At 61.3% G+C, this 14,530-nt stretch overlaps 1 protein-coding gene across 12 annotated transcripts in view; it reads left to right on the forward strand.

Annotated features, from left to right (window-relative positions):
- The window catches only part of LOC117649356 (CUGBP Elav-like family member 3), a 71,352-nt gene that overhangs the window by 29,089 nt on the left and 27,733 nt on the right, over positions 1-14,530 (forward strand). For 10 of the 12 annotated variants that reach the window (XM_034392021.1, XM_034392022.1, XM_034392024.1 and 7 more), the window contains one exon: positions 1,878-2,003. The exons of the other annotated variants lie outside the window; for them this stretch is intronic. In XM_034392021.1, the coding sequence (XP_034247912.1) occupies positions 1,878-2,003 (126 nt within the window). The remainder of the gene's footprint in view (positions 1-1,877; positions 2,004-14,530) is intronic. 12 annotated transcript variants of the gene reach the window in all.

Consider the following 14,530-nt stretch of genomic DNA (forward strand, 5'->3'; position numbering starts at 1 on the left):
GAAAGGGGATACCCACCGCAACAACGCCAGCGCGCTGCAGCGAGGGCTCTCGATCGGAGATCAATACCTTGACCTGTTGCTGGCAAGCCCAGCCACACGTTTCAGCAGCAGGCTGGCCGGGCTGCGTGGTAGTGCCGCGTTAAGGACAAGTCCGTCCCCGCCCCGCCTCGCCCCGCCTCGCCCCGCCTCGCCCCGCCGTGGCGTCCCAGTGCTGCACGTCCTCTTTGATTGCACTCGTTTTTCTTCGGCAAACAATCTGAGCTCGCCGCACGGAGGCTCCTCGCGTCGGGGTTGCTCCCACCATCCTCTCGAAACCAAGCAGTCGAAAGTTTTTGCTCTAAAGAGAACGGACCGTCATTTACCTGTTTTATGAGTTATGTAAACGGAGGTTCCGAACCCATGACCCGTTAAATTTCAAAAATCGATTTCCCCCTTCTTTTGGCTATCCTTCCTAGAAAATCGGTGGGAAGGAGTGACGCACCCACAAAGTAAAACAATGTTGTATTAAATTTGCTTTTTTTTTCCGACGGGCTGTCAGGCGACCCTCATCCGGGGGCCGTGCTGACTTGGCCGAGCCTTTCAAATCCTGTGGCTCCGCGCCGCCCGCGTCTCCATGGACCTCTGGAGGCGTCGCGTCGTGCGCTCACCGCGGGGGGCGGGGCGCGGCGGGGCGGGGCGGGCGGGGCGGGGTGGGGCGCGGCGGGGTGGGCTGTCAGAACTCGTAGCAGTGCCGGCGGCGGGACATGGCAATCACAGAATATAACAGAGCAAATAGGGCTCGCACCCCAGGGGTGCAGTGCAGACAGCTCCCCCCCACCCACCCCTCACCAACCGACCACCCTTCTCCCTTTCACACTGCTGGAACCAACCGGTCCCTATCCTCCATTCTGCTTTCTCACCTAATTTTCTTTAAAGAAAAAAAAATAAGGGGAAGGCCCTCCTTTGTCATGGTTTGGCCACTCCGCCCTTGCCTGCCGTTGCCCCCCGCGACGCGCTGAGCCCTGGGCCGAGGGCTGGGCCAAGGGCTGCCCCCCCCCTCCCCCTCCCAGGACGAATACTTTGTTGGCATATTGCTCTATGCTCTGGAACAATTGCCGGCACACGGAAGGAGATTCTTCTTTCCTTTGTTTGCGCGTGGGGATCCAGCGGCGCCGTGCCGCGCCACGCCGCCCCATTCATTTAGTGGGACCAACAAAACCCAGAGGCTCCTCACATTCTCACCTCCAACAAAGAAAAAAGACATATGACTAGCAGTAAGTGAAACTTTTGAAATTCGTAATTTTTGTCCCCTCTGAAGACGTGTGACCTTTCATTTTTAGTTTCCCTCTCGTCAGGATGATCTCACAGATTCCGTCTACCCGTAGGTAACGATGTCTTCTCCTCATGTGCATCTTTAGAAGAGAAGGCATGCTCTTGTTCTTATTTTCCTTTCATTATCTTTGATTTGTTTCCTATTTTTGCAGCGCATTTGGTTTTGGTTTCTTATTCTCAATATATATAGAAAAGTGACATGACTATAGTGGCGAGAACACGAATTTCTGTGTCACGGCCAGCGCCAATGATGCTATGAGCCACAAGGAAATCTCTGCTCGGCTGGTCAAGATTGACTACTTTCGCCAAATGATCACATCTCTTTAAGCAGGCAGAAATTTGCGTTCCAGTCACGCTTCCTATTTTTTGTGGAATGTTTCTGTGTTTGAATGTCGCTATTGGTGTTGTGTTTATGAATGTGAATGCCTTATTTAGTTTGTTGTACATGCTTCGACGTTTTGAGACAAAAGAAAAAAGGATTGCGTTATTGTTTTAGTTTTCGTAAGACTAATAGGTGTTTTTGTTTTTTTTCTTCCCTTTTTTCCCCGCCTCCCTCCCCGCTGCAGACCGCAAGCTGTTCGTGGGCATGCTCAGTAAGACACAGACTGAGGAGGACGTCAGACAGCTGTTTGCGCCGTACGGAACCATAGAGGAGTGCACCGTGATTCGCAGTCCGGACAACACGAGCAAAGGTAGGCAACGACTAGCAGTGCGCGAAGCTAGAGGGGATTCAACCTCCGCGCTCCACAGTGGGCCAGAAAACCGCCGGAGGCGGACAGAACCCCGGACGCGTTTTGATCTCCAGAGTCGCTAAATGGGACTCTAAGTGAACGTATGACCGTACCAATGGATTCCTCGTTCGGAGAGCAATCCATTGGCGGGGTCACACGTACGGTTCGTGTAACATTTAGCGACTCTGGAGCTCAAAACGCGTCCGGGATTTTGACCGCCTCCACCGGCCCTCTGCCCCACTGTGCACTCACCCAGCCACCGTCATCAGTTTCGCGTCCCTTTCCACGGAGCGATTGCGGACGATCGTTCCGTCGCTCTGCCTCTCTGGCGCCCTCCAGGACGCGCCGTGAGTGCGACGGCGCTGCGACACGACTCCCCGCACGGCGGCAGCGACACGCGCCGCGCGTGCGGACTCGGCCCGCGCGACAGCCCGACAAAATGAACGTCATATTGCTGGTGATTTACGGCCGGGCCCCGCGGCCTGCCGTCGGCCTGCCGCCGCCCAGCACGGCGAGGAGGCCCGTCGCCAAAGATTCCTCTTTTTGTTTGTGTTGGAAGCCTTTCCGTCTCGTGCATAATTTATTTATGACATCGCGCACCCCCTTCCTCGCTTGATGCGACATTGGACAGACAGCAGACGGGCGGCAGCGGCGCGGAGAGTCGAACCCGCGACTTTGGAAAGCCACGGGCACCCTCACTCACTGCAAGACGGCGGCCGCGGCGGCCCGGATCAAAGCAGCGGTGCCCGCCACCCAGGCGAGCCGAGGCGAGCCACTTGCAGGCTGCTTGGAGCAGAAACGCGCTGCGCTCTGTTTTGCACCGCCGCCACTTTGGGGCTCTGTGCCCTCTGTGCTGCGCGTCCCTCCTCCTTTTGAGCACGGCTGCGCCGGGCTGCGCCGGGCTGCGCGGTGCAAGTGCAGGAGGGGACGCGTCGCCTCATCTCCTAATGGACGCTGAAAGGGGTTGCTGCGCGGCCGGCCCCGCCCTGCCTTGCCCGCCCCCGTGGCGCCGCTCGGCGGTGGCCGCTGGTCAGGTGGTGATAGCGGCTTTCCAATTCGGGCTTCGACTGGCGTGTTTGACCAGCACTCCGGCGGGGACGTTTCGGCGACATCCTGTGCTCCTCGCCGTGTCGGTGTGTGCTCGTGTGTCTGTGTGTGGCGATCCTTCCCCGTCTGCAGGCGACGGCCCTACAGGCGGCGGCCCTACAAGCGGTGGCCCTACAGGCGGTGGCCCCACAGGCGGTTCGGTCCGGGCCCTTCGGGCGCCTTTGGGTCCTACCTGTGTTTGCCGGCGACTGATTTGGCGGGGCGCTGCTGCGGGCGAGACAGACGCACTGCGGTCGCCGACCGTCGGGGACCCTCATCGGAGATGCACCGTGAGCGGGGCCGTGTCCGGTGGGGGAAAATGAAATCTCTGCGAAGGCCGGGCCGGGCCGGGCCTGGTGTACTGGCTGTGCTGGCTGTACTGGTGAACGCGGGGTCTTTAGGCGCCACGTGGGCCTCGGGCGCCGCACTGCGCCGCAGGGAGATGCTCCCGCATTGCTCCCGCATTGCTCCCGCAGACCGGACAGCCGGGCAGAGTGGAGGGGAGGGGGAGGACGCAAGGGAAATGAAGTAAGAAACCTCGAAATTGCACCGGGAAAGAGGATTTGGCGCCGGCGTTGCCAGCAACCTTATTGGGAAGGAGCGCGCCCCCGACCCCGCCAGGCCAGGCCGCCAGGCCAGGCCGCCAGGCTGCCACCTCTTTTCCCGCGCGACCTCGTGTTCCCGCTTAAATCCTCGCCCGGCCGGGAACGCGCTCATCTCCACGCGGACCTTGGCGACGCGGCCGTCGAACGTTTTATGGCGCTGATGGACGCACAGTGGGCCAGAAGACCGTGGAGGTGGTCAGAATCCCGGACGCCTTTTGAGCTCCAGAGTCACCGAATGGGACTCGAACCGAACGTGTGATCCCACCAATGGATTGCTCTCCCAACGAGGAATCCATTGGTGGGGTCACACGTTAGGTTCGAGTCCTGTTTAGTGACTCTGGAGCTCAAAACGCGTCTAGAGTTTTGGTCACCTCCACTGGTCTTCTGGTCCACTGTGGGACGTCGCCCATGCACCCTATGAACCGATAACTCGAACGTGGCTCCATCGCTCTCCCTACCTCCTTCCTGTAAAAAAGTCGATGAAAAATAAATGACCATCGCCTTGTTTGAAATTCTCCGCTTTCCCTTCGTGGTACTGCTTTTTTTCCCACCCCTCTTGCAGCCGGCTGAAGTCATTACCAAGTCACCTCATGAATTTGATGCATGGTTTACCGCTGACATTTGGAGGCCAAAGTGACGCCCATCACTGGCGCATGTTTATTTTATACCCTCATCCGTCTGTCGGCGTTGGTTGCGCTTTTTGCCCGTAATCGCCCCGCGGTGTTTGGCATCACCACTAGTGTATGCTCTCTGAAGCCCGCGTCCACACTCTCGCACATACACACGACATGACATGGAAAATTCCATTAGGGTCGGCCTTAATTTTTGCAGCAGGCTTTTCTGAAATTTTTGCCGCGGGTCACCATACCATAACATTCTACCGCACCGCTCGCGGGGCAGCGTGATGCGTGCTGGCGCGCACGTGTGTACCGCGCGAGGGCCTACATGGAGTGCGTCGCCACGCCGCGCCACGCCGCGCCACGCCGCGCCACGTGGGATTAGCTGGCGGTGCCGCGGCGTCGCCACCACACCACAAAGCAGCCGCGCGGCGTTATTTGCAGGGCCGTATTTGCAGTGCGGGCCAAAGGCAGACCGCCATGGGGGCGCTCTTCCTCCTCCTCCTCCTCTTTCTTCTTCTTCTTCTTCTTCTTCTTCTTCTTCTTCTTCTTCTTCTTCTTCTTCTTCTTCTTCTTCTTCTTCTTCTCCTCCTCCTCCTCCTCCTCCTCTTCCGGTTTCCCATCCCCTTGCGGGGCCACGCCCCCCTCCCCGCAGCAGCGGGAAAATTCCTATAAAATTTTGTTTAGTTTGCAAAGTAGTTAAATGGCGGGGCGTGGCTGCCCTGGGGGCCACCAAATACCCCTCGGCGCGCCCCGCCCGGCCCCGGCGCCCCGTGCCACGCCTCGCCAACGCCACGCCATGCCGGCCGAGGGGTAGATAGGGTGGCAGGGGAATGTGAGAATGTATTGGAACATGCGTGGCTCCGTGCCCCCGCCCTGCCCCCGCCCGAGCCCCATCGGGTGGCCCTATCGGCCCTCCGCGCCCCGCCGCGCCCCGCCGCGCCCCGCCACGCCCCGCCACGCCCCCGACGTAATGAAGCTCAACCAGCGAAATGCCGAGATAATATTGCCTTTCCCGGCTCCCCTGGCATGCGCGCGCGTGTCGCGCTGCGTTTTCCTTTATTTTTACATTTTTCGGTATTTTTGCTATTTCTTTTTCCCTTTTTTTGCTTTTGGACCGGTGCACCTCGTAGTGTCGGGCCGGCCTGTGACAAAGGCCCAAAGTGGCGCACGCCCCAGAGCCTCCGAAAGGCAGGCCGAGGCAGGCCGAGGCCCAAAGGGGCGGCGGCAGCGGCAGCAGCCGCGCCTTCCTTAAATTGGAAATTCACTCTGTTCGCTGTGCGCTTGGCTTGGGGGAGGCCCGCCCGCCCCGCCCCGCCCCGCCCCGCCGGGTCCCGGGCAGGCGCAGCCTCGCCCGGGGCGCGGCTCGGCGTGGCTCAGCGCGGCTCGGACCTCGGCGGGATGATGATGATGCTCTACAAGCAGCTGGCCGGCCGCCTGGAAACTAAAGCCCTGTCCAGGGAGATGATCCGGCCGAGGACGCGCCGCGGCCTGATGCGGGCTGATGACGCTGCTGGACCCCGAAAAACTCGCCCTGGCCGTCGGCGTGCCCCGAGACTGCAGACTGATTCTGGGAGTCGTTTTCACTGCTCTGTCTCTCTCGCACCTTTCCGCCGGGACGCCCCACGAATGCGAGAGAGACAGAGCGACGAAAACGACTCTCAGTCCTGGGCGAGGACGACGTGGCCGGCGTCGTCTCTGGCGCCGTGATTTACCGGTGGCGGCGTCGGCACCGTCCGCCCGGCCAGGCCGGCCAGCCCGCCACAAATTCCTCCTATATTCCCGCCGACCGCCACAAACGGCGCTGCTTGGTCCGGCCGTGCTGGCCGTGCTGGCCGTGCTGGCCGTGCTGGCCGTGCTGGCCGTGCTGGCCGTGCTGGCCGTGCTGGCCGTGCTGGCCGTGCTGGCCACCCCAGACGCCGCCCTCTGTCACACTTACGCGGACCCTACGGTCCAGCGGCGGCGCGGCGGGGGCCGCGGTGGCCTCGCCTCGGTGGCCGCGCCACCAGCGTCATGCCCTTCATTTGCGGGCTGCGGTCGCGCGGTCCTCGGGGCACAAGCTGGCACGGGCACTACCAGGCCGCCGGCCTATCGGAAATAACCACGGCCCTTGCGGACTGATTCCGAGAGTCGTCGCTCTGTCTCTCTCGCACCTATACGGGACGCCCCACGAGTGCGAGAGAGACGGAGCGGCGAAAGCGACGCTCGGAGTGAGTCTGCTGCTGGGCTGCCGGGGCTCCTTAGCAGCCGCTTCATTCAGCCTCCTGCTCCTCTTCGCCTCGCTCCTGCCGTGCTGTCCAATTTCCCTGCGCCGCGCCGCGCGCACCGCGGCCCGGCAAATAGGGCGGGGAGGCCAATCTTTGCACCCGCGACGGATTACGCCCCCCCCCCTTTCCGTGCCCTTTGCCTGTGTTTGGTTTGGCTCGGGCCGCCCGGTCCATAGGCAACCCTCCGCGGCCCGCAGCTCGACGGGCGGGTCCCGGTCCTACCATAGCAGACTGATTCCGAGAGTCGTTCCCCTCGCTCTGTCTCTGTCGCACCTACACGGGACGCCCCATGAGTGCGAGAGAGACAGAGCCAGTCTGCAGGGCGGGCCGAACCAGGGCACCTCGCCGCTGATCACCGTGGGGGCGTTGGCGCTTTCACTCGCCGGGGAAACTTTTAAAAGACGCCAATTCAAACGCGCGTGAGTTTCTTCCCCTTTTTCTATTCGCACTGGTGCTGCCGAGGCCGTGGCGAGGACGGGGCGAGGCTGGGGCCGCCAAGCGCGCTCTCTGCTGGCCCTGCTGGCCCTGCTGGCGCTGCTGGCGCTGCTCGGTCAGGAAAGCCTTGGATTTGCCTGCTCGGCGTGCGTTGGCTGCCGTTGGCTGCCCATCACGGCCACGGCGGCCCAATTCGCCCTGGGGGTGGGAAAGGGGAAAGGGGGGAAGGGGGGCGAGGCCCAGTCAGCACAAAACATAACTGCCAGCCACTGCGTTCGTTCCACTTCTACCTTCCCGCAGTCCCTTCCCGACTCCCTCATCATCGCAACAGCACCAATCCGGTGGTTTCAGCAGCGCCGCCGCGCCCCCCGCGAGGGCGTGTGTGTGTGTGTGTGTGTGTGTGTGTGTGTGTGTGTGTGTGTGTGTGTGTGTGTGTGTGTGTGGTACGTGTGTGTGAGAGAGAGGGGCCGGTGGAAGAAAGGAACAGTAAAGTGCGGGGATTGGCACCATTACTAGAACGCATGGCGCCGGCCCGGCTGGCCCCGCGCGGCCCCGCCCGGCCCGGCCTGCTGCCCAGTAATGACTGGTTCTGGCCCCCTAATTCGCTGCGCCTCCACCTTCGTCTCTCGCGGACTTCGTTATTGGCGCCTCTGTGTGCGTGCGTGCGTGTGAGTGTGTTGTGTGTGTGAGAGTGCGGGTGCATCCCGAATCAGCAGAGCGACTGGCACAGCCTGACAAGGTAATCTTATTACTCACACATGGCATCCCCCGCCACTTGGCGACGCGGTCGTCGTAACTTTTGATGAGATGCGCCGTGGCGTGGCGTGGCGTGGCGCGGCGTGGCGCGGCGACTGGGCCGAGGCGTGATGTATGGTAAGTCGGGCAGTAAAAGCGGGGCGGCGCAAGTAGGCGGCCGAGCTCGCCGTCGACGACGTCGCGCGCGTGCTCGGTGCGCTCGGCGTGCTTGCTGGGACGGCCGCCGCGGCGGTGGCGGTTTAAAGCGCGAGATTCAAACTCGTCTTGGCCGTTCTTTCCACCCTCCTCTGTCTCTCTCCCTCTCTCTCTCTCTCTCTCTCCCCTCCGATTCATTCTTATTCCATCGAAAATCATTGCGAGAGGCAGCGCGCGGCGCAGCAGCATTTCCATAGAGTTTCCGCCCGGCCCCGCCCCGCCCCGCCCCGGAGCGCTAGGTGTTCCTTTCTGTTCACAATCACTCCGTGAATGGCGAGGCGGGGGCGGGGCGAGGCGGGGTGGGGCGGGGCGTGGCGAGGCGCGGCGGGGGCGAGGCGGTACACCTGCACCGTGCCAGCCCCCGAACACAAAGGGAGAAACTCCCCGGCCGAACTTAGTACCTTGTCGCAAAAGCCCAGGGTCTCCCCCTGCCCGCCTGCGCCGCCTGCGCCCCTGCCACTAAATAGAGCGCGGCGTGGTCGTGTCCCAGTGGCACGGAGTGGCACGGAGTGGCACGGAGTGGCACCCACTGGTCGGCCGGCACGCCCTGGGCACGCCGCGCCGCCGCACGCTGCCTTGCAACAATGTTGCAAAGCCGCCTGGCTGCGCCGTGCTGCGCCGTGCTGCGCCTGGCGGGGCTGTCGGTGCCGGGGCCGCCGGGGCCGCCGCCCTGGAGCGGACCGCCCCTCGGCCCCTCCCTGCTTGCGGCCGGCGCCCCGCCGGGGAGAGGCGGGGCGGGGCGGGGCGGGGCGGGTCGTCGCCAAACCAACTCGCCGCCGGATCACGAAATCCATCCACCTCGTCCGAAATTGTCGGGCTGTCCGCCTGGCAGCGGCCGCAGCTCCAGCCATCCTTGTCCCAGAGTCGGGGGTCGGTGGTCTCGCCGCTGGGTGAGCGCGGCACAGCGGGCCAGAAAACCAGTGGGTGGAGGCGGTCGAAATCCCGGACGCGTTTTGAGCTCCGGAGTCGCTAAATGAGACTCGAACCGAACCTGTGACCCCACCAATGGATTGCTCTCCCAACGAGGAACCCATTGGTGGGGCCACACGTTTGGTTCGAGTCCTGTTTACCGACTCTGGAGCTCAAAACGTGTCCAGAGTTTTGTCCGCCTCCACCGGCCTTCTGGCCCACTGTGCGTTAGAGCCGTTGGAGCGAGCTGGAGCGAGTTGGAGCGGTTGGCGCTATCATCTTTACAGCGTCCTGGCGGCGCGGCGGCGCGCCCGCCTGCCGGCCTACTTTCGGGCAATCGCTGATAAAAGCCCCGAGTGCCCCGAGGTGCATCCCACCTTGCCTTCATATTTCTCCGCGATTATCTCGTCCGGGCGGCAGATGGCGCTGCGAGGCTGGGCCTCTGTAATGAAAACGCGTGGATATGAGACTGCGTCCCCGCCGTGCCGCGCCATGCCGTGCCGTGCCGTGCCGTGCCGCGCCGCGAGTGAGTGAGTGATAATACACGGGCCCACTTGGCGGTCATTTCCCCGCGGCCAATTTATTGCCCCGCGTGGCCTTAACGGCGCCATTCCGCGGGGAGAGGGGGAGGGGAGGGGGTGCGGGGGGCGGTCGTCAAAAATGGGGCATGATGGGAATGGACTGCGCCGGAGTGGAATCCCGACTCGTATTTATTTATTTGTTTTCTCGACAGTAACATGGGGCAAAGGGGTTGGCCGTTGGCGCGCGCGTTCCGCTGCGAGCGTTCGATCCGGACGGGCTGGCCGGCATCATCGGACTGCTGCTGCTGCCGGGCGGGGCGGGGCGGGGCGGGGCGGGGCGGGGCGCGGCGTCCCTCGGGATGGAACGCAGTGGCGGAGTGGCGCTGTAGAAGCAGGGCTTTTAAATACGTGATGGTTTTGCATTGCTCCGCGGCTCGCTGTGCTTGGCTGTGGTCCACCTTCGGCGGGGCTTGATCCAGCGAGCGTGACTTGCATGTCACACACAGCACACACACACACACACACACACACCCACACAGACGTATGAGTGTTGTACACTGGGAAAAGGACTGGCAAAAGAGCCGCCGGCGCGACACTGTTGCTGCGAGTGCGCGTTTGGCGGGCGTTGGGCAGGGCTAGGCGGGGCTAGGCGGGCCCGCAGCAGGCAATGGATTCCACACGGCTGGCTGCTGGCTCCAGCCCAGAGGGCCCCGGCCCTGGCCCAGGCCCTGGCCCAGGCCACCCTGGCCCTGGGTGCCGGCTCGCCGCGCAGCATGCAAGTCTGGAGCCGCGCGGCGGAGCGCTGGAGCGGCGGAGCGGCCAAATGAAGTGAAAATAGATAGGGCTCGGTTGGCCGTGAACGATGAAGCCAATTTCACGGCCAGCACGCGCCTCGCCGCGCTACGCGCCCCGGGCCAGCCCAGCCCTCGCCCTGGCTGTGCGTGCGCTCTCTGTCTCCCTCGCTCCGCGGCGCGAGAGAGACAGCGCTCCAGAGCGCTGCTCGGGATCGGACTGCCGGTCGGGTTATTCGGCCGAAAGTGGTTTCACGCGAGGCGTCCCGGCCGCCTGCTGCCCGAGGGCTGCTGCAGGGTCCAGCGCGGTAACCGGGACCCAGGGCCCAACCAGGGTGGTTTGTCATCCACCGCGAAAACAGGTTGGCAGAGCAACTGGTTGGCCGTGGTGCGTTTGCCGTTGGGCCATGCACTGGCCGCTGGGGCGTTGCAGCTAGTCCTCCGGGGACGCGAGGGGCGGCCTGGCGAGCAGCAACATCCCTCACGTTCGGTGCCCCCATTTCCTCGCGCCGCGCGGCACGCCGATGACTGCCACGCACGCCTCTGGCGTCGCGGACCGCGGGGCCCCGCGAGGCCCGGAGTGTCCGGCCCAGTGGCTGCGTGCTTCTCGTAGATTCATACATATTTGCACTCCGGCTCTCAGGAAAGCGCGCCGCGCCGCGCCCCTCTCCGGGAAATTCGCTTTTTGCCTCGCCTTCCCCGTCCTTTTTTGCCCCTTCTGGCCGCGCGAGTCCGCCATGCGTGCAGCATTTCGGTGTGCAGAGAGAGGAAGGAGTGGCCCGAGGGAGCGGCCGGCCCGGCGCTGGGGGAGGGCGAGGGAGGCGGAGGCGAGGTGTAGTAAATAGAGTTTAGCTCGATGCGGACGGCCGGGGCGGGCAGGCGGACGCGCAGGGCAGACGCGCAGGGCGATGCCCGCCGCGCCGCGCGCCGAAATGATGAACTCGCAATTTGGAGTCCGGCAGGTAATCTCGCGGGAGCAGGGCGCTCATCAAAGTCCGCTGTGGCGGTGAAGGAGGCCGTCGTCGCGGAGGAGCGAGGAGGCGGTCCCTCCCCCTCAAGGAATTATCGCGCGTCGTGGAGGCAGCTGCCGCTAGCGGACGCGGTTCCGGCTCTGCAGTCCGCTCAAGGGCCTCGAATCGAACGCCCGAGGCTACTTTTGGAATCTCGTTTCAAGAGCAGTCCATTGGTAGTGTCCGAATCCGGTGGGAAAAAAAATTGGGAGTTGTTCATTTCTCCTACCTAAATGTTCGCCTACCTGTCTATTTCGCCTACCTATATTTCGCCTACCTAATAAAAATATTGAATAAAAATATTCAATCAAATATTGCCATTTTTCGCCTACCCTTAGTTCGCCTACCCAATAAAAAAATTAAATAAAAATATTCAACAAAAAAACGAAAAAATCCGGCGGCAAAAAGTGGCAATACGAAAGTCTCAAGGAGACCCGCCGATCAGCTTCGGTGTTCTTATGGGAACCGGGCCTTCATCCGACGCTCCCTGCCGCGCAATTCGACAGATTAGTGGGTTCGTATTAGGCTGGCCCACCCGAAGTGCGCGCGGTTTCTGTGGTACAGTGAGAGTCCAGATTCAGAGGCCTTACCTCAGAGGGGTCACATTGGGTATTTGAACCCGCGACCCCGAGTGCCGAGTCTAGTCAACTCCTCTACCCTGACCGCTCAGCCACCGAACCAGCTTGTCGGCGGCGATGTCGCAACTCCTCTTGAGCTGCCGTTCGAGAAATCTGGTCCCGAAAAAATGGTACTTTGAGCGGTCTCGAACCCGGGACCTGCTGCTTCCCACATCATGCTCTTAACCACTGAGCCACCGGGACGCCATGGCACCCGCCCTGCCTGGGCTGGTACTCAATCTTCTCTGGATATACCTTCCCAAGCAATTGGTCGCCGAAGAAATTGTGTATACTACCGGTCCCGAACCCGGGACCTGCCGCTTCCCACATCATGCTCTTAACCGCTGAGCCACCGGGACGCCATGGCTCCCGCCTTGCCAGCGCTGGTACTCAATCCTCTCCGGATAGACCTCGTCAAGAAGTCGGTTGCCTCTGCCGAAAAATATGGTCATGGTACTAGTCTCGAACCCGAGACCTGCCAGTCAGGAACGCAGCACTCTAACCACTGCGCTACTTGGTTGCTACGCATAGCGCTCACCCCATCGCCGAAGTTATTTTTTGTCCAGCATCAAGCAAGATGGGTGGCTATTGAAGTTTGGCGCTAGGTTAGTGGCGTGCATAGCAACCTGGTAGCGCCGTGGTTAGAGTGCTGCGTTCCTGACTGGCAGGTCTCGGGTTCGAGGCTAGTGCCATGAGCATATTTTTCGGCAGAAGCAACCGACTTCTTGACGAGGTCTATCCAGAGAGGAATAAGTACCAGCGCTGGCAAGGCGAGTGCCATGGCGTCCCGGTGGCTCAGCGGTTAAGAGCATGATGTGGGAAGCGGCAGGTCCCGGGTTCGGGACCGGTAGTATACACATTTTTTTCGGCGACCAATTGCTTGGGAAGGTATATCCAGAGAAGATTCAGTACCAGCGCAGGCAGGGCGGGTGCTATGGCGTCCCGGTGGCTCAGCGGTTACGAGCACGTTGTGGGAAGCAGCAGGTCCCGGGTTCGGGACCGGTAGTATACACAATTTTTTCGGCGACCAATTGCTTGGGGAGGTATATCCAGAGAAGATTGAGTACCAGCGCAGGCAGGGCGGGTGCCATGGCGCCCCGGTGGCTCAGTGGTTAAGAGCATGATGTGGGAAGCAGCAGGTCCCGGGTTCGAGACCGCTCAAAGTACCATTTTTTCGGGACCAGATTTCTCGAACGGCAGCTCAAGAGGAGTTGCGACATCGCCGCCGACAAGCTGGTTCGGTGGCTGAGCGGTCAGGGTAGAGGAGTTGACTAGACTCGGCACTCGGGGTCGCGGGTTCAAATACCCAATGTGACCCCTCTGAGGTAAGGCCTCTGAATCTGGACTCTCACTGTACCACAGAAACCGCGCGCACTTCGGGTGGGCCAGCCTAATACGAACCCACTAATCTGTCGAATTGCGCGGCAGGGAGCGTCGGATGAAGGCCCGGTTCCCATAAGAACACCGAAGCTGATCGGCGGGTCTCCTTGAGACTTTCGTATTGCCACTTTTTGCCGCCGATTTTTTCGTTTTTTTTTTGTTGAATATTTTTATTTAATTTTTTTATTAGGTAGGCGAACTATAGGTAGGCGAAAAATGGCAATATTTGATTGAATATTTTTATTCAATATTTTTATTAGGTAGGCGAAATATAGGTAGGCGAAATAGACAGGTAGGCGAACATTTAGGTAGGAGAAATGATATAGACTCAAAAAATTATTGAAAGTTCGTGCATTCCGCTAAAAGGGACTCGAACCAAACGCATGAGGGTACTTTTGGAATGCTCGTTTCAAGGGCAGTCCGATGGTGCCCTTAAAAGTCCGATTCCGGTGGGAAAAAATTGTTGAAAGTTGGAAGCTTGGAAACTGATTGGGCGTGACTGTGCTCGCCTCGCGCGGCAAGTGGCGACAAGTCTGCGCGGCTCTAAATCACTGCCGGTGAGTAATGACCCGTAAATTGGCGCGCGCGGAGTGGGGGGGGGAGCGGGGGCGGGGAAGGTGTCTGTGGATCAGCATCAATTGCAATCACCGCATTACGGGCGGCTAAGCCGAGGCGTGGCGTGGCGTAGCGGTATCGCGGTTAGTGGCCTCGGCCAGCTTAATGAAGGCCACCGTCATGGCCAGCAGCCCGGCCTGGGGTCACGCAGGGCCCCGACGACGAGCGCCTGCATCCGACCGCCTCCTCCCGACGCACAGTGGGCCAGAAGACCAGTGGAGGCGGCCTATACCCTTGACGCGTTTTGAACTCCAGAGTCGCTAAACAGGACCCGAAGCGAACGTGTGACCCCACCGGTGGATTCCTCGTTCGGAGAGCAATCCATTGGTGGGGTCACTCGCTCGGTTCGAGTCCTGTTTAGCGACTCTGGAGCTCACGCGTCCACGGTTTTGGCCGCCTCCACCTGTGTTCTGGCCCACTGTGGAAGCCCTGGACAGCGGCGCCTCTCCCCTCCCTCCCATCGCGCGGGCCGAGCGATTAGTGCGGTTACACGTCGCCAAGTTTTCGGCGCTTTAATTACGTTTAAAAAATTATAATGGCTTGGCGAGCGGTAAAGGGCGGGCGGGAGGGGAGGGCGGCGGGATTCGTACGCCATGTGGTCGCGGCCTCATTACCTAACGATGAAACTTGCACACCCCGGGGCCCGGGGGACAGGGGAGGGCCAGGGGAGGGGGCGATGAGGTT

This window comes from Thrips palmi, unplaced genomic scaffold, assembly GCF_012932325.1.
Source record: "Thrips palmi isolate BJ-2018 unplaced genomic scaffold, TpBJ-2018v1 HiC_scaffold_4, whole genome shotgun sequence".
Classification (NCBI taxonomy): Eukaryota; Metazoa; Arthropoda; class Insecta; order Thysanoptera; family Thripidae; genus Thrips; species Thrips palmi.